The sequence below is a fragment of the Mercenaria mercenaria genome, chromosome 4, assembly GCF_021730395.1.
Source record: "Mercenaria mercenaria strain notata chromosome 4, MADL_Memer_1, whole genome shotgun sequence".
In the NCBI taxonomy this organism is placed as follows: domain Eukaryota; kingdom Metazoa; phylum Mollusca; class Bivalvia; order Venerida; family Veneridae; genus Mercenaria; species Mercenaria mercenaria.
This window is the reverse complement of record NC_069364.1, coordinates 88980354-89002298: the sequence shown is the minus strand read 5'-3', so window position 1 is coordinate 89002298 and position 21945 is coordinate 88980354. Positions and strand designations below refer to the sequence as shown.

The 21945-nt window shown below is 35.4% G+C and overlaps 1 protein-coding gene across 2 annotated transcripts in view; it reads left to right on the top strand.

The window, feature by feature from the left end:
• The first annotated feature begins 551 nt into the window (after window positions 1–551).
• The window catches only part of LOC123552397 (adhesion G protein-coupled receptor B1-like), a 63828-nt gene continuing 42434 nt past the window's right edge, over window positions 552–21945 (top strand). The window contains exons 1-6 of one of the 2 annotated variants that reach the window (XR_008370720.1): window positions 552–672; window positions 3185–3333; window positions 13636–13732; window positions 17736–17908; window positions 18320–18416; window positions 21648–21748. Coding sequence is in view for 1 of the 2 variants with exons in the window: in XM_053541911.1 (XP_053397886.1) it covers window positions 620–672; window positions 3185–3333; window positions 13636–13732; window positions 17736–17908; window positions 18320–18416; window positions 21648–21748 (670 nt within the window). In the remaining variant the exon portion in view is untranslated. The remainder of the gene's footprint in view (window positions 673–3184; window positions 3334–13635; window positions 13733–17735; window positions 17909–18319; window positions 18417–21647; window positions 21749–21945) is intronic. The other variant, XM_053541911.1, reaches the window with a different exon arrangement.

The following is a 21945-nucleotide window of genomic DNA, read 5'->3' as shown; positions in this document are numbered from 1 at the left end:
CCTGATTTTTCGAATATCAAGAAGTGATATAATCTTAACTCGAGAAGTCATTTATTTTTCTAGAAAATTTAAAATGTACACAATCAATAATACCAAGAACTCAAATAAAAAATGGCGTAAACTTCTATAGATGCCAAAACAAAATTAAGCAGATGACGTCAAGTCACGTGATGTTTAATGTGTGCAGTATGAAGTAGAGTCTGAAGAATGAAGCGTGAAGTTAGAAGTAATAGTTGTGAAGTTTGTAGTTTGTAGTTTGAAGTATGAAGTATGAAGTGTGAAATGAGTGAAGTTTGAAGTGTAAAGTCGTAAGTCTGAAGGCTGAAGTGTTAAGTCTGCAGTTCGAAGTCTGAAGTGTGAAGTCTGCACTGTGAAGTCTGAAGTCCCCAATGGTCTTTCGTAATTACGTCATATCAGTCAATATACAGAATATCCGCCCCTTTAGTGAAAAGGTTATACAAATTATACACGGTAGAATTCCGTTTGAAATCAAACAACAAAACAAAACAAAACAACATACATGCTTGTAGCAATATCACATTTCTTAACCACAGTTATCTAAATATAATTAGGTTGTGAGCCGTCCTGCAAGACTGCTGAGGACTTTGAAGACCAGTGTATGCAACCATACAAGGGGTACAGTGGACCTAATTTCTGGAGTAATATTTGCAGGTATTTTGATTTCTAGTCCTTTACAACAATATGTAGAAAGATTATCTGGAACTTGCAATTAATTGAAGATTTACTCTACATGTACTTTTTCATAAGATGAATACATGTATAACTCCGCTTAAGTGGTCAACCATTTGATATTCGGGGGAGGTAGAAGGGGTTACTTGTATTTCTTTGACAAAAACAATGATCCAGACTTTGGATTTGCTAGAAACAAATCTGGTTATATATCTGATATATATCCTTTAATAATGAATATGACTAAATTAATATTTCAATAATTCCACGGCAGCGTTTTTCTTGAATTTCGTCCAAATTATGTGACACCAAAATTGGATCTATGACGTGTTCCATATCAGAGGTTCGACATAATCCCGAGTTAAACCAACCTCTGGTTTGCGAGAATGGTTCTATAGGTGTAGGAAATTTTCATCATTGAAGACAATTTAATTTTATTTTTTATATTAAATTTTACATTAAATTATCTCAAGCGCACGACATCTTATTTCGATCGCACGGTGACGTATCTCGAGCGAGCGACATCTTATTTCGATCGCAAGGCGTCTTATCTCGAGCGTTATCTCGACATAATATGTCAACAAAAGGCTTGTTTTTAGCCATTTTATTACATAAGCAGACTTAGCGTGCGTATTAATTTTAGTTTTTGGTTAACTCTGCAATTTTTAAGTTAAAAAAATCTAACTTTCAAACAAATAAAACTAGAGCTATCACTAAAGGTGATGAATGTACCCCCCGCATGCACTGACACAGTACATTGCAATTTGACGCACACAAGATTGCATAATTTGTGGACTGTATGTATATAGACTGTATGTATACAGTATAGTAACAAAAAACAAAGTCCCATAACTATGCAGAATATTTATCTAAAAGGATGTAACATGCACCATGCACAACTAGGGTTGGTACTGATCACTTGTGTGAAGTTTCATTAAATTGTGTGTAAGGGTTTGGTAGATTAGGCACGCACAAGATTGCATATGCAGACTGTATGTACATAGTATGTTAACAAGAAACAAAGTCCCATAGTATGTTAACAAGAAACAAAGTCCCATAACTCTGCAATTTTTGTCGCTGAAAGAACCTAACATGCACGATGCACAACTACTGTTGTTACTGATCACTTGTGTGAAGTTTCATTAAATTGTGTCAAGGGGATGAGGAGAGATGATGCGCACAAGATTGTGTCTATGTATATAGTACAGTAACAAAAAAACAAAGTCCCATAACTCTGCAATTTTTTTTCTGAAAGAACCTAACATGCCCCATGCACAACTACTGTTGTTACTGATCACTTGTGTGAAGTTTCATTAAATTGTGTCAAGGGGATGAGGAGAGATGGTGCGCACAAGATTGTGTCTATGTATATAGTATAGTAACAAAAAAACAAAGTCCCATAACTCTGCAAATTTTTTTTCTAAAAGAACCTAACATGCCCCATGCACAACTACTGTTGGTACTGATCACTTGTGTGAAGTTTCATTAAATTGTGTCAAGGGGATGAGGAGAGATGGTGCGCACAAGATTGTGTCTATGTATATAGTATAGTAACAAAAAAACAAAGTCCCATAACTCTGCATTTTTTTTTTTTCTAAAAGAACCTAACATGCCCCATGCACAACTACTGTTGGTACTGATCACTTGTGTGAAGTTTCATTAAATTCTGTCAAGGGGATAAGGAGAGATGGTGCGCACAAAATTGCGTCTACGGACAGACGGACAGACAGACAGACGGACAGACAGACAGACAGACAGACAGACAACCTGAAACCAGTATACCCCCCCCCCCCCTTACAACTTTGTTGTCGGGGGGTACAACAATTCTTTGCTCCAACAAAAATACCAGGCCTTCAGTTCAAATGGTCGACCCCTTATATGTATCATTTTCACACTGATAAAATGTAGTCACATGCTGTCTGTGTCTACAGCTTTCTTCAAAATTAGACTGCAGACGTTAAAATACATAGACACAGATATATCGCGGAAGAAACTATATATGTACAAAATATATTACTACTTATATACATGTACTTCTTTAGGAAACTGCAAGTAAAATATTTTCGGTAGTTCTTTTGTTGAAACAATTTTGAGATTTTTAACATAAATTATACATTTCGGAACTCTCTAGATGGAGTTTATTGGAGGAGGGTAACAAACTGATATATAATGTGCGTATACAATGAAAAATTAAGAATACTCTATTCTATGTATTAACCGTTACAAACTGTAGATTGATCAATATTAGCGATGGAACAGTAAACTAGTGAATACTAAACAATGTTATTTCCTTCGTATATCTCTTGTCTATCAAATCACGCGAAGTTTACCATATTTGCAGTACAGTCAAGAAGTTCATTGACACTATTCCTCGTTAGTTCTATGATTATTTCCTTTTCTTGATGCCAAAGAAATCTTATTGTGAACTGTTTTTGTAAACATTCTGTAAGTTTGTTTTTTTCACTAAATGTGTATGACATAATATGTTTTACAGTGTTGAAGGACGAATTATTTGGTCGTGCATTAAAAGTCATCTTGACAATAATTGCACCAATGAAGAACAAAAGAATGATACCGCAAAATTCGAAACAGTTTTCAAGCCATTCCTGATGTCTTTAGACTTCGCATGTGAGATTTCAAGTAGTAAGTAAATTTTGTATAATTATTATGTTTTATCGTGCTATTTGTACACTCTAATAAAACATTCCCATAAAGTTACATTGAACATCATTATGAAACATTTGTAAACGAGCTATTTTTATTATCTTTCTTGTGTGAAGTACACCATTTTCTACTCTTTTACAAATCTAGGATAGATGACACAGTGTCTGTCTTTGATTAATAACTAAAACTCTAAAACTAGTTTCCTCACTCCCTTGCATTGAATTATTATTATGTTTGGTTGCGTTCTATGGAATTCTAAGTATAACATCAGCAGCCGTTGCCTTGTGGTGACGGTAAAATGTCGCCTGTACTTAGACTCAATGTTGTTATTATTTTTGAACCACTGAAATCACGACATACATGGAATATAGTTCTATAAATAGATTTCCGTTTAAGCCCTTGCTAGGGAGCTTGAGGGGTGTTGCACTGTTAATTATCTCTCAGGAATTGCTCAGCAAACCGAGCCTGCATTTTTTATTGCGTTCTATGTGTTCGTATTGATTTATAACTTTCTTTTATTAAAGTTTATTGAAAAATAAATAGGAAATATCCTGCTGTAGTATCATCTTAATGCATTCTAGTTATAATTTTCAACAATTGTGTTTGCACTGAAATAGAACAATATTGCACTCCCTGAAAACAAGAACTGTTTTTCAAACTTACACATTTGTTATCATCATTACATATGCCTTGTGCGGTTCCCATGCCCAAGTTTCATGTTTCGTGTTCACAGTTGGGATGAAGTAATGGAATATCATCGCTATATAGAAGTTTCACAGAAAATGTATTTCTGATGTTGAAAAAGAAACGAAAAAGTGTAAAACACCAATGACTGATGTAACATCCAATATAGTATGTTTGGGTGACCTTCTTTAAAATTAAGTTTTGTCCTTGATAAGGGTAACTTACACTTATTAAACATTTCATAGGCCAAAAAGTTTATACGAAATACATGTTGTATGTTGAATGTGATAATGTTACATTCTTTGTAAATCATTATTATTATTATTATTATTATTATTATTATTATTACTACTACTACTACTACTACTACTACTACTACTACTATTATCATTATTTATCCCCCCGCCAAAGGCAAAGGAGATATTAGAAATGCTCTCCGTCCGTGCGTGCGTGCGTGCGTGCGTCCGTCCGTCCGCAACGATCTTTGTCCGGAGCATAACTCCAAAAGTACTGGAGGGATTTTCTTCAAACTTCATACACTGATAGAACACATTGGGAGGAAGTGCAGTGTGCAAGAACAATAACTCTACCTTGCCTATTTTTTGAGTTATTCCCTTTTATCTTATTTTCTTAAAAAAATTTGTCCGGAGCATAGCTCCAAAAGTACTGGAGGGATTTTCTTCAAACTTCATACACTGATAGAGCACATTGAGAGGAAGTGCAGTGTGCAAGAACAATAACTCTACCTTGCCTATTTTTTGAGTTATTCCCCTTTATCATATTTTCTTAAAACAATTTGTCCGGAGCATATCTTTTTCATGCATGGAGGGATTTTGATATATCTTGGCACAAATGTTCACCATCACGAGGCGGAGTGTCATGCGCAAGAACCAGGTCCCTTGGTCTAAGGTCAAGGTCACACTTAGAGGTCAAAGGATACAAGAATGAAAACCTTGTCCGGAGCATTTCTTCTTCATGCATAGAGGGATTTTGATATAACTTGGTACAAATGTTCACCACCACGAGACAGAGTGTCATGCGCAAGATCCAGGTCTCTAGGTCTAAGGTCAAGGTCACACTTAGAGGCCAAAGGTCAGATACAAGAATGACTTTGTCCGAAGCATTTCTTCTTCATGCATGGAGAGATTTTGATGTAACCTGGCACAATTATACACCATCATGAGACGAAGTGTCATGCACAGTTCCCTTCTTTAGAATTACTTCCCTTTGTTGTTACTTTAAATAGCTTCTATTGTAACTTTTTCATTACTAGTCGTAGGGAAAAATCGAGACCACTTTTCTGTAGTACAACATGCATGCTACATCCAATTTTGAGGTGTATTTTGACCAATCTCTGCCTGGTAAAGATTTTTGTATGGACTTACAATTTTTTTTTTTTTTTTTTTTTAAGATTAACTTCCCTTAGTTGTTACTATAAATAACTTATATTGTAACATTTTTATAACTGACCACAGGGAAAAAACAAGACCACTTTTCTGTGGTACAACATGGATGTTACTTTCCAATTTTAGGTGTATTTTAAGATATCTCTACCTGGTAAGGAGTTTTTTTGTGGACTTACAGTGATTACTAAACAACCACAAAATTAAAATTCCATTTGCAAATACAACTGCTAGAGTAAAGAAATTTGCTGTGACGGGCGTATATTGTGACATTCTGGCACTCTTGTTCCTGTTAGCTTTCCATTCCTTCTTTTTACAGTAGCCATATAGAAAAACATCATAGCTATACTTTTCATGAAAATTAATAAAGTTTAGCAGTAAACCACCTCACCACTGACTTATTCTTTCTTCCACATCCTTAAAACCCCTGATGTGGACCACAACTAAACGGTTCTTCAAAGCTTTCCCCAAAATTAATACTTTCAGACACTAACTTGCCAGCAACTTTAGCCTTCAATTATAATATGCCCGGCGGGGGGATTGGCCATGTCTAACATGGCTCTTGTTATTACTATTATTTTTACTGACTGATCGGTTAGAACGAATTTAAAACACAGAAAATCAGCTTTTTTGATCATCAGTATGATTTCCTAATGACTTTTGAAAACGCAGGTATAAGAATACTTGTGCATTCATGTTATTACAGAATATATAATCATTATTATTCTTATCGTTTTTATTATTATTATTATTATTATTATTATTATTATTATTGTATGATGGTATTTATATATATTCATATGATGTGTTCTGTAAAATCTCTATAACTGGAGGATGATAAATCATGAATATGAATATGAAATATATGAATGTAAACAATAAAACTAAACTGGGGAAGGAAATGGACTTTGCATGACAGAGTTTTATTGCTATTGATTTGAATCATATACATGATACCTAAATCTAAATACAAGAAGAAAACCAAAAAGCATAAGATATAAAATTGATATATTTTACGTAAAAGTTACGGTCACTGGATATGTTGAATAAATGATTATACTTTGTAAGGTACACTTTTAAACCTTGATAAAATTTCCAAAGGAAGGCTTTCTCTTAATCTAAATAGCTCACCTGGGATACCTACACAATTTGCTTCGTTGCTGGCGCATGCGTCTGGAGGGTATTTGGGTCTCTGTATAACAAGAAACCATCAACAGCTACAACTGTGTCAAACTAAAGTTCACAAAAACGGGACTTCCCTTAGACCTGCATGTATTTCTCATATTTTTGTTAACAATATTATTTACATTTTTTGCCAGCATTCATAAACGTCAAATATTGATGAAGTTAATACATTTTATCTCTCTCTGTATATCCGTTATAATGTTATTCTAGCAATATTTTGTTTATTTATACACATATGTAAAGAACAAACACATTTTGAAATTTTAGACGTTCCATTGGCTTTAGTGATAAAACTGAAAGAGACATTAACGGCATAAAGAACGCTTTGTAAGGTGTAAAAGTCCGTAGACCCGTTAAAAGACACTCCCGTAAAAACTAGCACCGACGCCCTCGGACGTTCGCATTAAATATTTTAGAAGAACATGCCTCAGTCATATGCATCATTCACAATATTCCGGTCGTCATGATCCGTTGTTTCCCTCTTGGGAGAACTTGCAGAATATTCTACAACAGAGCCAGTGTCTAAGGGAACCATACATATGGATAACGTTAAAGTGACGTCCAACGAAACGTTGAGTCTACCAAGTTAAATTCATTTCAATAAATTGGTTCGTTTCATCATCTGGTAAATGTTCCCATAAAATGTATAATTAGCGCATATATGGTGGATGATTTCTGTAATTTCGCGTTTTCGTCCCGCGACCCTGCCGAGCGAAAACACGAGAATTAACAAGTTAAAATGGCGGGAGCGCGGAGCAAAAACACGATAAGCAGCGGGATCACGGAGTGAGTAACTTTAATGGCGGGAGCGCGGGGCGAAAACTCGACGTTTGAAGAGCGCTAATTATCTTGTTTTCGCCCCGCGCCCTCGCCATTTTTAGTTACTAAATCTCGACTTTTCGCCCCGCGACCCCGACCATTAGCGAGTTTTCGCCCTACGCCCCCGCCATTGTAATGCTTAAATTTCGCCTTTTCGCCCCGCGACCTCGGTAATTAGCGGGTTATCGCCCCGCGACCCCGCCGTTTTATTTCTCTAATTTCGACTTTTCGCAGCGCGTCTTTTTGCGTTTTCGTTTTGTAAGTGTTACGTGTTGCAATTATCTATGTGGCTGATTTGTGCCAATTCGACCATCCGCCCCGCGACCTCGCCGGGCGAAAACACGAGGATTAAGATTGTTAAAATGGCTGGGGCGCGGGGCGGAAACTCGCTATTTAGCGGGGGCGCGGAGCGAAAACACGATAATTTTATTATGATTTCTGCGTTCTCAATTTGTTACGGCAACCATTGCTCATACGAGCTACATGTACGTGCGAAGAATGTCGTAATAACAGACGAGAATACGAAATCTAACAGATGTTGCCGACTCATCACGTGCCCACTACCTTGAAATGTTATAGAAAATTATGAGAAAATCTTAATTTTTGATCGTAGTGTTTTTTGTTTATTATAATGCTTTATGAATATGGGTTCTGCTCAGTGATAAGTTAAAATCGCACCAGTGTCATACAGGTGGGTGACTCATGACAAGTAATTCTCTTGTTAACATGTGAAATCGCACATGTCAGTGATATAACAGTTATCTCCCTAAATCAATAAATTTCAATTATCGTCTTTTTATTATGACTCAATTACAGTGTGTCACCCGTGGGTATACTTATATCTATCTCTGATAAATCTTCACTTGAATAAGCGATATGTCGTTAAGTCGACAGAAAAAAGTAATGTAAGATAAAAACGTTAATATATATTTCTGATGATAATATTTCGTATATTTAATCAAAACATAATGATTTGGCATGTTCCCGCAATTTGGAGCAGGATGTTTAAATGATAAGTGATAAAATTTTCTGAACAAACTACATATTATTGGCGGTACAAATTGTTTGACTAAACCAAATTCTTTTTTTAAGTTTTACATAGAACAGTATTAGGTTGTGCATTTTTATGTCACGTTTTTGGTATGGTCAGTTCCATCTGAACTTGACGACACACATTGGAAACTGACAACATACATTGGAAATTGACGACACACATTGGAAATTGACGAGATACATTTGAAATTGACGAGATACACTTGAAATTGACGACACACCTGGGAATTGACGACATACATTGGAAATTGACGACACACATTGAAAATTGACGTCACACATTGGAAATTGACGACGCACATTGGAAGTTGACGACACACTTGGGAATTGACGACATACATCGGAAATTGACGACCCACATTGGAAACTGACGTCACACATTGGAAATTGACGACGCACATTGGAAATTGACGACATAATGACAACTAATTTATATATCCACGTAATATTTTCGAATTAAGTTTCACAACGCGTCCATTTTCTAAGAGCGACAACAACACAACGAGCAAAAGTAAATGATTGAAATGGATTATTCGTAAAACAGTTTTACAATACAAATGTGTTCTTCACCATATTGTAAAATTATATCTTAAGTTAACATGACATTGAAGCCAGTCAAACCTATTTGTTTTTATGGCCTTGATTAAAACGAGCTTTCAACTTTACACCCTTGGGTGAGTTAAATTGTAACTTTATTAAGAGAATTATTTGTCCATATCCTTACCGAAACTATTGACATATCAAAAGTCTTTGATTCGAGTTTCTATTTATACACGATTATGTTTGATTTTGGACGTTCGTCTTCCTAACAAAGTCCTAACTAATTCTGCACATTAAAACGATATTTTATATTTTCGGTGCATTCTTCATTTGTATAAATTTATTATGTTTGCCTAATATAGGCTTCGCAGACACAACGTAACGTCATGAGACGTTGTGGCGTTCACGCGTCATGGCAAATACTTCTACAGGCAGTCTGTGAGAGGCATATGCATTATTTTCCTATTTCGTTCTAAAGTGTCTTCATGGTACCGGTAGATAGTATATTAATAAGTAAACGCAGTTGTAGGCCAACCCTGTGATCAGTTATTCATATTATATTAAAATGCAATGTCTTTTGCCTGTCTCATTTTTAAGACAAAAGAGCTGGACAAAAAGAGCTGGACCAGAGTAATTGAGTTTAGCCCGACTATTCGAAGAAGAAGTAAAGCTATTTGCCGGCTTCCACGTCGGCGTCTGTGTTGTTTAAGGTTTTCCATTAAGCTGATATCTCAGTAACCACTAGTAGGAATGGATAGTGACTTCACACACTTGTTAAGAATTAGATGGATATTTGACGTATTAAAATTTAAACATCACCAAATCATAGAAAAAAAGAAGAATTGTTTTGCGTGAAAATTGAACAGCTTATAAAATAGGTGTAGTATTCTAGAAACCGATTGTCAATTAATTGATTGATGATTGAATTCCTGAAAAGGGACCACATTAAGGGTCCATCCTTCTGGACAGTGTAGCGTGTTTAAAATCTTACCATTTTCAAAGAGATGTTGCAAATCTTCGTTTTGATGCATTTACAACAATGTACGAGTGCTAAAATGTCCGCAATATACAATAATTCACATTTTGTCATTACCAAAAGAACATATTGACTTTCGTGAAACAGACATGATTATTCCATAAAAAAGATAAAATGAACCGTAAACTGAACGTCTAACAATTATTGGTAAACGAACAACATGTTTACCAACAATCTCTGTTCAATACATGTTTAAACGAACATTGTTGCAAATGCATCAAAACGAAGATATGCAACATTTCTTTGCAAATGGTGAGATATCAAAGGCGCTACACTGTCCAGAAGGGTGACCCCTTAATGTGGTCCCTTTGCGGGAATTCAAGAATCCAACAATAAATTGACAATTGCTTTTTAGAATATTGTACTTATTTCATATGCTGTGCAATTTTCATGTAAAACAACTCTTTCTTTCTGTGATTTGGTGATGTTCAAATTTCAAAACGTCAAATATCCGTCGAATCCTTAACTGTGTACAATTACATATTATGTCCGTTTTTATGAAGAAATTCCTTAAAACGAACACTTTTTACCGATACTGTATTGCCATTGTACGTACATTGTAGGGTCAACATGGTTTTGGTTACAATGAGGCAGACGCATGTTTTGTATGAACATAAATATTTCAATTTCTTGTCATTTCCTATTTTAGGTAATTGATATATCGTGTATTTATCAAAGTTAGTCATATTAGTTCATATCCAACAGTTCATGTAGACTACTGCTTTTCTTACCATGAAATTATCATTATTCTCTGTTTGGACCGCTGATATAAATCAGATATTTACAAAAATATTATAAAGCACTATGGAACGTTAAATCTTGTAACGCATGTTTTGTTCGTGTTACAATATCTGCAGAATCCATCTCTAGCGATTCTGCAGAAGGTATAACACGAAGTGAAGAATGCGGTAACCACCGTGTCCAATCGTTACTTGGAAAAATCGGATCAGTAACGCATGATCTCGGATCAAATGGAGCGGTTTTGGTTAGAAAATAGTCTTTTCTAGTTATTTTGAAATTTATGTCAGAGACGGCATATAGTGCAAGATGTGCTCTGAACATTATGGAATAGTCGTTGCTATTTGTTTTCCAGCAAATCTAAGCACTTTTATCAAATACTTCGGAAAACCATGCCAACATAGCAGGTAAACAATGCCACGACTCAGAAAATGCGTTATTTCCAGTACGTTCTCTGCATACAATATTACCAACTCCGTGTTGTCACTGATACATTCATGTAAACGTTAGTGCTATAAAAGATGAATTAAATTATTTGGAAGGCCGATATTATGCGATTCATGACTGAACTGATCAGTAACGCAGGAGCCAAAGGATCATGCAGCGGCTGCAAAATGCAGTAAAGCAGGAGCTTCGGATTTTTCTTCTGTGTTCGTTTTTATCAAATTCCAAGGGAAAATACCTTTATTCATTTAATTTATCTATCAGAAACTGCGATAAGTATTGTCTCCTGATAACGTTCTAGTCTAAACAGCAATTTATTGTGTTTTTTATACAGTTATTTATTCTTCTGATGAAACCCCGCGTATTACTTTTGCTTTAAGGGCAGGAATTCGGTCGCACTGTGGTCAAAATGTTTTAGACAGAAAAAGGCATGCACGTACTAAATGCTGTTGTCTATACTTTCTATATAAAGTAAAAAAAAAATATGTACAGATAGCTTGCCCCATTTCAAATTATAAGCACGGCGGCGAGAAAGCCATTTTCGGGAGATTTTTCCTGAGATCAAAATTAAAATGCTGTGACTTGGAACTACTTTTCATACTACGGTGTAATTTTATTTCTCACCTTAGCACATCTAATAATGCGTTTCTACCAAATGTCAAAAACATTCGCAAAGAACACGCACGTATACCTTTAAGGATTCCTCAAGTAAGAACTTGTCCCTAGTTACGTGACTATTCTTAGATGGTTCTCACCCTTGTGATTTTACCTCCTTTAGACTAGTATGTAAATTTTCCTTTTTCAGACTATAAGTAAGGCAAAAGCTTTTGTGTCCTTGACGACAATCACAGACTTTTCGCTACGAACCGTTATTCAATAGTAAAAATCGACAGTATCTAAACTGAAGAATTACGGGATTAGCAATTCTTTAGCAGAAATAATCAATTTGTCTAAAAATACAAATTATCATACCACTGCTTTGCAAGTTATTCTCTCAAAATCATGGCTTGTAAACACTAGCTTCGCCTCTTTTTGGAGGTGCGCTAAAAATGAGTTTATAATACCCCATGGCAGCGCTATAATTACCGGAACTATAGGAATTCTAAATGTAAGCAAAGAAAGAGGGTGAGTCGTTGCATTATTCTTTCATTATTATGGCTTCATGTGCTACATATGCTATCAAACAAAATCAACAAAATCTAACTTGAAGAGACATATGAAAAGACACAAAAACAAAATTCGCCAGTGTAATAGATGTAATAAATAATTCTACTGTGCTGGCGAGCTGATGTAAACCTTCATGGAACATGGAACCCAATACCTTTTTTTTATTACAACCAGTATAATTGTATACCTTAAGAATCAGTACTGATTTCATGTTCTTAGGTAAGTTGGATCCGTCCTGTTTGTTCTAACTTCATCTATTCAATTTTCATATAATTCAATTTAGTAGCAACATATGGTAACGTGACTTACCAGAGTGGAGCATTAAACATCTTTTTGACCATGTTGTTCTTTGATTTGCCACTAATTATCACTGTTTTGATAGATAAATAAAGTGAATAAAGATATGTTTCCCTTGTAAATTGATGAAAACGCACACAGAAGAAAACTCGGACACTCCTTACTGCATTTTGCAGTCGCTGATCCTGTGTCTCCTGCGTTACTGACCAGCACGGTCATGAATCGTCTTATATTGGTCTTCCAAGAAATATAATTCATCATTTATGATAAAATATGTTACAGGAATGTGTCATTGATGTCGTGGAAGTGGTAATTTAGTATTTTTGCCGAATAACGTACTGAAATAATGCTTTTTCTGAGTCATGGCATTGTTTACCTGCTATTTTCGCATGGTTTTCCAAAGTAATTGAGAAAAGTGCTTAGATTTGCTGGAAAATGAATAGCAAAGAGTATTTCATAATATTCGGAGCACATCTTGCGCTATATGCCGTCCTTGACAACAAATTCTAAATAACAGAAAAATATAATTTTCTTACCCAAAATCACCAAAACCGCTCCATTTAATCCGAGATCTGGTTTTTTCCAAGTAACGATTGGACACGGTGGGTAACGCTATAATTGCATAAAACGTGAAAAAAACTCGAATGAATTTATTGTCCGTCAACGTCAATAAATGTGCATGAAATGCAAGGGAATGCCACTTTGACGTCATTTCCGTATGTAGGTATTCTTTGCCACGGAACGGAATGTCAGTGCATGTTAAAAAGGCGTGTTAACGGCGCGTGGAAGCTAGAACATTTCTGTTAATACATATTTACTCTCCAGTCAAAACACCCGCTGAAAATGACCAAAAAAAAAAGCGATTTTATGCTTGAATAAATATTGTTAAACTAACTTGTGTTTCATTGATTTCAGCTGACGGCCTTTGCATGACTATCAATAGTTGCTTCCCTGACAGTGTTTATCAATACCAAGGAAATACTGTGTACAGTTTCTATGAGTATTTTTGCGGGTATGTTGTACATGTTTGTTAATTATGAATAATTGTAAAACAATATACTTGCAGCTTTACAGGAAATTGATTGTTCAGATTCGTTCAAAACATGGTTGTCAGATGGCGTTTTCATCTTTACCTATATTGCCAGAGAGGGAAACTTCTTGTAAGATATACCTGGTCCGTATCAGAAGTATTCGCATACGAACCCTCCTTCTTCCAAGATTATTCAAATTCACCACGTTCGTTCACTTTGCTGTCAGAGGGCGCGGTCACTTTTCCCAAAATGAATTTAATGAAAAGAATCTTTTACTCATAAATGCAAGCCCGATTCTAGAGTATTTAATGTTGCGGGCCCGTTATGACACTCAGTTATTTTACGTGTGAAAACCGGAGAATGCCGAACTCGCATACCTTGCCGAACTCGCATATGGAGAATGCCGAACTTGCATACGGAGAATGCCGAACTCTCTTACGGAGAATGCCGAACTCGCATACGGAGACTACGTAAATTAGCAATTGTCATTACGGGTCCACTACCTTAATACAGCTGTTCTTCCTTAGTGATCTGTTACCGCAACTGTTGAAATTATTACACTCCCACCCCCTCATAGCTATTGGTAATTAAAATAGACATAGAATAGAATTTATGGTCTTTAATAAAGTCTATTACAGTATTAGCTATAGATTGTTTTAGATAACAGTTAAACTTGCTTAAGCAACAGGTCAGTCTTAGTATAATACGAAGTAAATATATTTATAACTATAACATTTAATTAAATGATAGTTTAAGAATATTATGGGGAATCTTAATGTAAGACGGAACAATTTAGGAAGATTTTGGACGTCTTGGTTTATCGTGCTTTATGACAGAATGAAGATGATTTGTTCGTTAATTAATCAAGGCCTTCGTGGTGGTTTATTGCCTGATTTACCACGATTCAGATGCGCAGGAATTAAACCACGAGGGTGTTAAATATTCAAGCATCTGACGTAATGACACAATTAAGTGTCACACTGGTCCGTCAATCTTTGTCTATCGCAGACTTCTTACAAACAAATGGAGTCATGTTAGAATTGTCTTTGCAATATTAAATGTTTAACGATTTTTTGTGGGTTGCTTTTGGCGGAAGACCTGACAAAATTTAGAAATATTTATAGGTTATTAGATTTGTATCGAGAAATCTGCATGAGTTCTGCAGCGGAAATATTATGCGACTTTAGGAGCGCAATATTATTCCGCGAAAGAACGAGTGCATTTTTCTTGATGCAAATCTAATAATCTTTTTATTACATGGGCATCTACACTTAAAATTATCATGTAAGTGATTCAACTTTGTTATCAGCCCTGTGTAAAATTGAAAATATTGTCGTTTAAGATTTTTAAACGCGACGGCATACATGAAACTGACGTCACAAATGACGTTTCAAACACGATATGAAATTTGAACGTCAGTGTAACAAGGTGGATTATTCTAGATCTTAAGTTATTCAGAAGTTGCTTCCCTTTGACCAATTCTTAGTAGCAACCAGTCAAGCATTGCAATAAGTTCCCGCTGTTATATGAATTTTAGTCACATGACCCCACTTTTTATTCAGTTGTCCGACATGTTTTCAAGGGGACAGGTGGAATTGTTCCATTATAATATAGTTTATGTTCATGGAGGAGTTTTGGATTCTTTTGAGCCTTATAGTAACACATGGTGGCAGTGTCAGTAACCAGCTCACTGAGAAAGTACATTTTTGGTGTGTGTGTGTGTGTGTCTGTGAGGTCAACAAAGAGCCCAATCCACAATTGAGCTTGAGATCTGGGAGATTAGAGAGATCAGTGAGATCCAGATTACAGTACACTTTCAGTTGGATTTTAAATGAGAAACTGTACAAGATTATGTATATGATCAAGCTGATTTTGATAGAACTTTACAGCAAGTGTTACTTTCTAAATATACAAGCACTGAGATCATTTAGTTTAATATGAACATTAAACCGGATAGTCGAACCCACCTCGTCTTATCTTTTCCTTTAATTTATTTAACAAAAGGGCATAAAGAAGGCCAGGTAACATCTGGCGCCCAACATGTTTTTAATCTCAGCGACTTTTAAGTTTAAAAAGTGCAGTCTTTAATTCCGGTGAACTTTAAATTTTCCGGTGAAAGAAGTGTTTGACAACTTGGAACATTTTAAACTGTTTTACAATTTAAGTAAAGTGACGTTTGCATTTTCATACATAAATTTTCCGGTGGAAGGAACAGTGTTGGACAATTTGGAACATTTTAAACACTTTAATAAGTAAATTTGAAGTGACGTTTGCATTTTCATGCTCGTGGAGTGAAGTTTTAAGAATTTATGAACAAGTTTAAGAACTAAGGGTTCGTTTATTGATTTGGAGGATTACAAAGTGACTTGTTATTTCGTCCAAACATCATTTAGCAATTTGGAAGGAAAACCGAGCGCTTTATCAAGCAGAACTTACGATTGGTTGATAACCATAGGAACTTTCATCGTGGAGAAGATTTCCCTACCTACCATTTGGCGACGTGGAGACTGGATAGGCTTTTTCCTAAGACGATCATCAGTTTTTTTTAATTAACGTTTGCAGAAGCTCACGGGAATGTTTGTGACCGAGGTCGAAGGTCGAGGTCACAAACATATCCGAAAGGGTTTCTGCAGACGTTACTACACAAAACAAACGTGTTTTGTCGCTATTCTTGCAAACAACAACATTACTTTTATTCACTCAAGTATTCAAAATACAATATGGGGATAAAGAAACAATGTAAACATATGATACAATCATTCCGGTACAAGGTTTTTTATTATTTTAACTAGAGTAATGATTATATTCTTTTGTCGACATAAAACAACAATAATATTGTTTTTTTTTTTCTTTAAAATGAAAAATGAAGATGTCCAAGGAAAACAGAAAAAAATCTGAATCTGAAGGAAAAACAATGTAGCTTTGTAGATATGAGGGTTGGAGGGGGTGGGGGTAACATCCTACAACTCATCCTGCATACAAAACATTACACGACGACTAAATGTATTGTTTCATATAGGGACAATCAAACTAGAATAAAGCTTTGACGTCGACGTCATTTATACGAGACGTTGGTCAAATTGACTTTTTATGCAGTATAAGAAAGGAGAATTTTAGATGTTTCGACAGGAAAAGAAAACATGTGATAAAAAAAGAATATTACATATGTAACTTTCCGCATTAAATTTATTAAATTTCAAATTCGTTAAATAAAATTGATAATATGCTCGGCAGACCCACGCATTTTATTATCTTATTGAACTCGTTTAATAAATTCAGTATGAAAAGACACTCATGTATTATCCTGTATGTAAACAAGGGAAGAAGCGAGTACGAGCATTGTTGGGGCAGTGCATTTGGCGTTGGTAACTGATACGTAATGTATGTTGCAAAGACGTAATGTCTGTTGTAAAGACGTAATGTCTGTTGTAAATTTTGGAAGGTCAGCTTAGATGAGGATGGAACACTCAACATTTTCTGGTCAAAAATGGATGTCTTATCCTCCATATTATACAAAATTTGGTTATATAATAGTTGTCTTATCATATCATATTACTATGCTATGTTGTGTGCTATATGTCATGCATGTCACATACCCTTATGGGCACTGAATATATCAATCAACTTGAATCTTGAAAAAACAAAACAAAAAAAAAACTTGATAAGCAAAACGTTCTGTGGTTTAAATTGCATCTTTTATGCTACAAAAAGAGGTTAGTATGGAAGAAACAAGACGCAGATACCAAATGTCAATCTGCGCAGAAATACATATACGTCTCAAACATAAAAATCATGTATTAACAGTCCTTGAATTGCCTTGTTTGCACACGATTTTCCCCCCTTTAATACATCGGCTGATTCAGTGAAAACAGTAGTTTTTATGCAAGAATATGGAAAAATAATGGCGTTTCAGGTTTCATTGAAACTTAACGGAGTTTTTAAATGAGTATGTAATAAATTAATATGCTGATTAATACTTTTCAGCACGGAGAAACATCTACAGTACATGTTTAATTGCACGAAGAATCTAGAAACTCTTTGTCCAATCACCGTAGAAAAGTGGTCAAACCTATTCAAGATACAAACCTCGACAAGTCTTTTAGAATACAATACACTTAGTGAGAAAATTCTAGCGGAGTGTGGAAAACTTAACACAGGCATGTTTCTCATATTTAGATATCCAACAAATTCAGATATCGAGTAACAACTTTCATGTATTCAGATAGCGAAGATTCAGATATCGAGTAAAGTGTATTAATTTCGAGAGATATCAAGTAAGTTAAACGTGTATTATAGATTCAAAAATCATGTAAGGTGTATATATATATATATATTCAGGCCTCTAGTAACGTGGTGTATGTATTTAGATATCCTATAACGTATATTAAAGATTCAGATATCAAATAATGTGATTTATAAATTCTGATATTTACTTGTTTTGAAATTTAAATACATGTATCCCGTATCGTACTTTAAATTCAGATATCGTACAGCGTTTGTCAAATATCAAGATATCCTATAATGTGTATTAATTATTCATTTATCCAATTATTATTTATGTTTTATAGATCAAGATATCCAGTGTATACAAACTAATGGGACGAAGCTGGCACAGTGTGAGATAGAGCCTAGAATTGACATTCCAAATGGTATTATAACATGCGAGTAAGTCAATTTTACAGAACGTGAACTTGCGAATCAAGAAAATGATTGCTGAAATAATCACATTAACAATACAAATAAACATGCCTGAAACTCTGTGCTGTTTGACATACACCCAAACTTTTAACTTGCGCACCATGCTAACTTTCTCGGCTGGCGTACAGTGACAGGCGCGGCACATACACACGATGTATACCCATATCGGATCCCTCTCTGTGGAAAATGAGAAAACGGATCCCTCTCTGTTCGCTCACAGGACACTCTCTGTGCTAAACAATGAACACCAACGTCAGTCAGCTCGGAAAATCAAATTTTTCGTCCTAAACACATTTTTGTGCATAAAAACATAATGCCCACGGAACGACATAGCTATATACCATTGCCTTTTTATCGTTACACTTGTTTTATCAATTAACACAAGTTAATGTAGATGAAATGTAGACGGAGGGTACTGACTTAGATGAACAGCGTGCGATGTTTATGAAACTTCAATACGACTTCCTTAAATATTGAAAATATCTGGTATCTTAGATGTGAAGTCGTTGATCCCATATTACTTGTAAGTACACTTTATGTGGATATTTTCATCATGTTTCCTTAAAAACGCCCTACTTTCGATTTCGTTGATGCACGGGATCCCTCTCAGTCGGTGCAATTTTACCTCACAGGATCCCTCTTGACTGCACCCGGCACGGGAACCCTCTTCGACAAAATTTTCTATCGGCGCCGGCACCCTCAACTTCAGTGTTAGAATTTTGAGATGGTATTCTTTTTGAAAAAAAAAACCATCTGTTTCTAAGGGTATAGATCATGGTGTTTTTACTTCCCTTAATATGCTTTTAAATCGAAAATAATTCAGCAATTTCACATTACATTCATATCTAAATTTTATTATCAAGTTTACTGATACCTACGGAAGAGCATTAGTGCCAGGTGTATGTCATTTATTAACTCGAAATTTATAGTTACTAATTAGTAATACTAGCGTAATTGAATGTGTGTGTGGCATTAACTTTTTTTTATTTAGTTCAGTATTGTCAATCTTATTCAGACTATTGAAAAAAAAATTATAGTGCAGTTACATTACATTGTATGCGTATGTAATAAAAAGGTTTGCATCGGTAAATATGCACTCGATCGTTCTTTAGCTGAAGAATATTGCGCTCCTAAAGTCGTACTATCTATTTCCGCTGCAAAACTTGTGCATAGCTAATAACCTATAATTATTGTTTTGCTTTTAAATACGAACACCATTTCATAACTCTAATATTGCAGTTAAATTGAGAGGGCACCTGTGCCGATAAAAAAATAATTATGTCCGAGAGGGTTCCCGTGCCGTGTGTAGAGAGTCAAGAGGGATCCTGTGAGGCAAAATTTAGCCGACTGAGAGGGATCCCGTGCATTAACGAAATCGAAAGTAGGACGTTTTTAAGGAAATATGATGAAAATATCCACATATTGTCGATTTACAAATAAGATAGGATGATGATCAACGGCTTCACATCTAAGGTACTAGATATAAGCTATATTCAAGGAAAGTCATATATAAGTTTCATAAACATAAAACGATGATCATCCAAGCCAGTATCTCCGGCTATATTCCATTTTCGTTTGGACTTGTGTCAACTGATAAAACAAATGTAACAATAAACAAGAGCTGTCCGTAAGGCAGCCAAGCTCGACTATTCGAAATATTGTCCCAGAAGCAGGAAAATATTACCGAAAATGTTAAATATCAAAAGAGTTTTAAGTTCAAAAGGGGGCATAATTTGACCAAAATGCATATCAGATTTATGGGACTAACTGCTATCAACTAGTTTTATAACCTCGAAGGCACATGCTAAGTTTCAATTCAATATCTGCATTAGTTTTGGAGATAGTAATTTGCATGTAAAACTTTAATAATTTGCCCAATGGGACTTCACCCAGTGAGGTTGGTAATTGATATAGAAAAAGATAAAATTAAGTTTCAAATTTATATGCATTTTAGTAATTATAGCTGCATGTGTTTCAGGCAAAACTTTAACCAGAATTTTCTAAGTCCAAAAGGGGACATAATTTGGCCAAACTGAAGGTCAGAGTTATGGGACTTGGTGCTATCAACTAGTTTTATAACCCCAAAGACATATGTGAAGATTCAATTCAATATCTGCATTAGTTTTGGAGATAGTAACTTGCATGTAAAACTTTAACCAGAAGTCCAAAAGGGGGCATAATTTGCTCAAAATACATGTCAGAGTTATGGAACTTGACCCAGTGAGGTTGGTTATTGACCTAGAAAAAGAAAAAATAAGTTTCAAAGCTTTATGCCTTTAAATGATAGCTGTATGTACTTGCATGCAAAACTTAACCAAGGTGTGACGCCGACGCACGGGTGAGTAGAATAGCTAGACTATTCTTCGAATAGTCGAGCTAAAAAGCAATGGTATATAGCTACGCCAGTCCATGGGCCATATGTTTTTATGCACAAAAATGTGTTTAGGACGAAAAATTTGATTTTCCGAGCTGACTGACGTTGGAGTTCAATGTTTAGCACAGAGAGGGATCCGTTTATACAGAGAGGGATCCGATATGGGTATACAGCGTGATACAGCGGTAATGTATGTAGGGTGAGGCACATGTACCATATATAGGGCGTTTTTCCTGCAGCATATATCTGGGCGACGCACAGAGCGGTTTAAGCGCCTGACCTGCATTTGGGAGGTCGAAGGTTCTAGTGTCAGAGGCAGGTCTTGTTACTAAAGAGAGACCGGTTGGTTAGCTGCCTGCTAGTTAAATAATAGTTACCGGTTGCCTACCTGCCTGGTGCCTGGTATTAAAGATTGAATTCGAGAAGTAATGCTATTCAATGCATGTAGGTGTCTTATAAGTCAACTTGGCCTGCCTTTCAATAGAAGAGACACTATAATAAAGAAACACTTTACTCTTACTTTGTAGCGTATATTTGGCGAAATTTTTAGCCTTTTTTATGCTGTCGATCCGATCGCCAAGCTTCTGACACTTTTTGATCCGTTCAATATATATTTTTTTAAAAATAATTTCGTGTTTCAAAAACCAATCGGAAAAGTGTTCCTCAACAATAATTTAATGGCATTCTTTCGTATCCTTAATAAAATATTTTTTTCAAAATATAGTAGAGCTATTCCCAAAAGTATTAACGGCTATGAAGTCGTGAAGAATGTTTTGCTATATTTTGTCTGTTGTTAATACATAATAAGGTTATCGTTTTTGCAGACATACCGGTCAGTCTAAGTCATGTGTAGAAGGCATATGTGGGAGCAGGGTAGCGGCGTTCTACCACGAAATATTCACTTTCTTACAGTGTGGACTCCGCGGTAAGTTTATCCAGAAACAATCAAACTAACTACAACCAGTCAAACCTTTGTTAAGGACCACCTCTGAACAGAGACCACCTGGCTCTGAAGACCACATATTTTATTTCCCATTTTGACATTTACAGTGTAATTTAACCTGTGAATAAATACAACCTCCCAATAAAGACCACATTTTGGCTCTCCTAACGGTGGTCTTT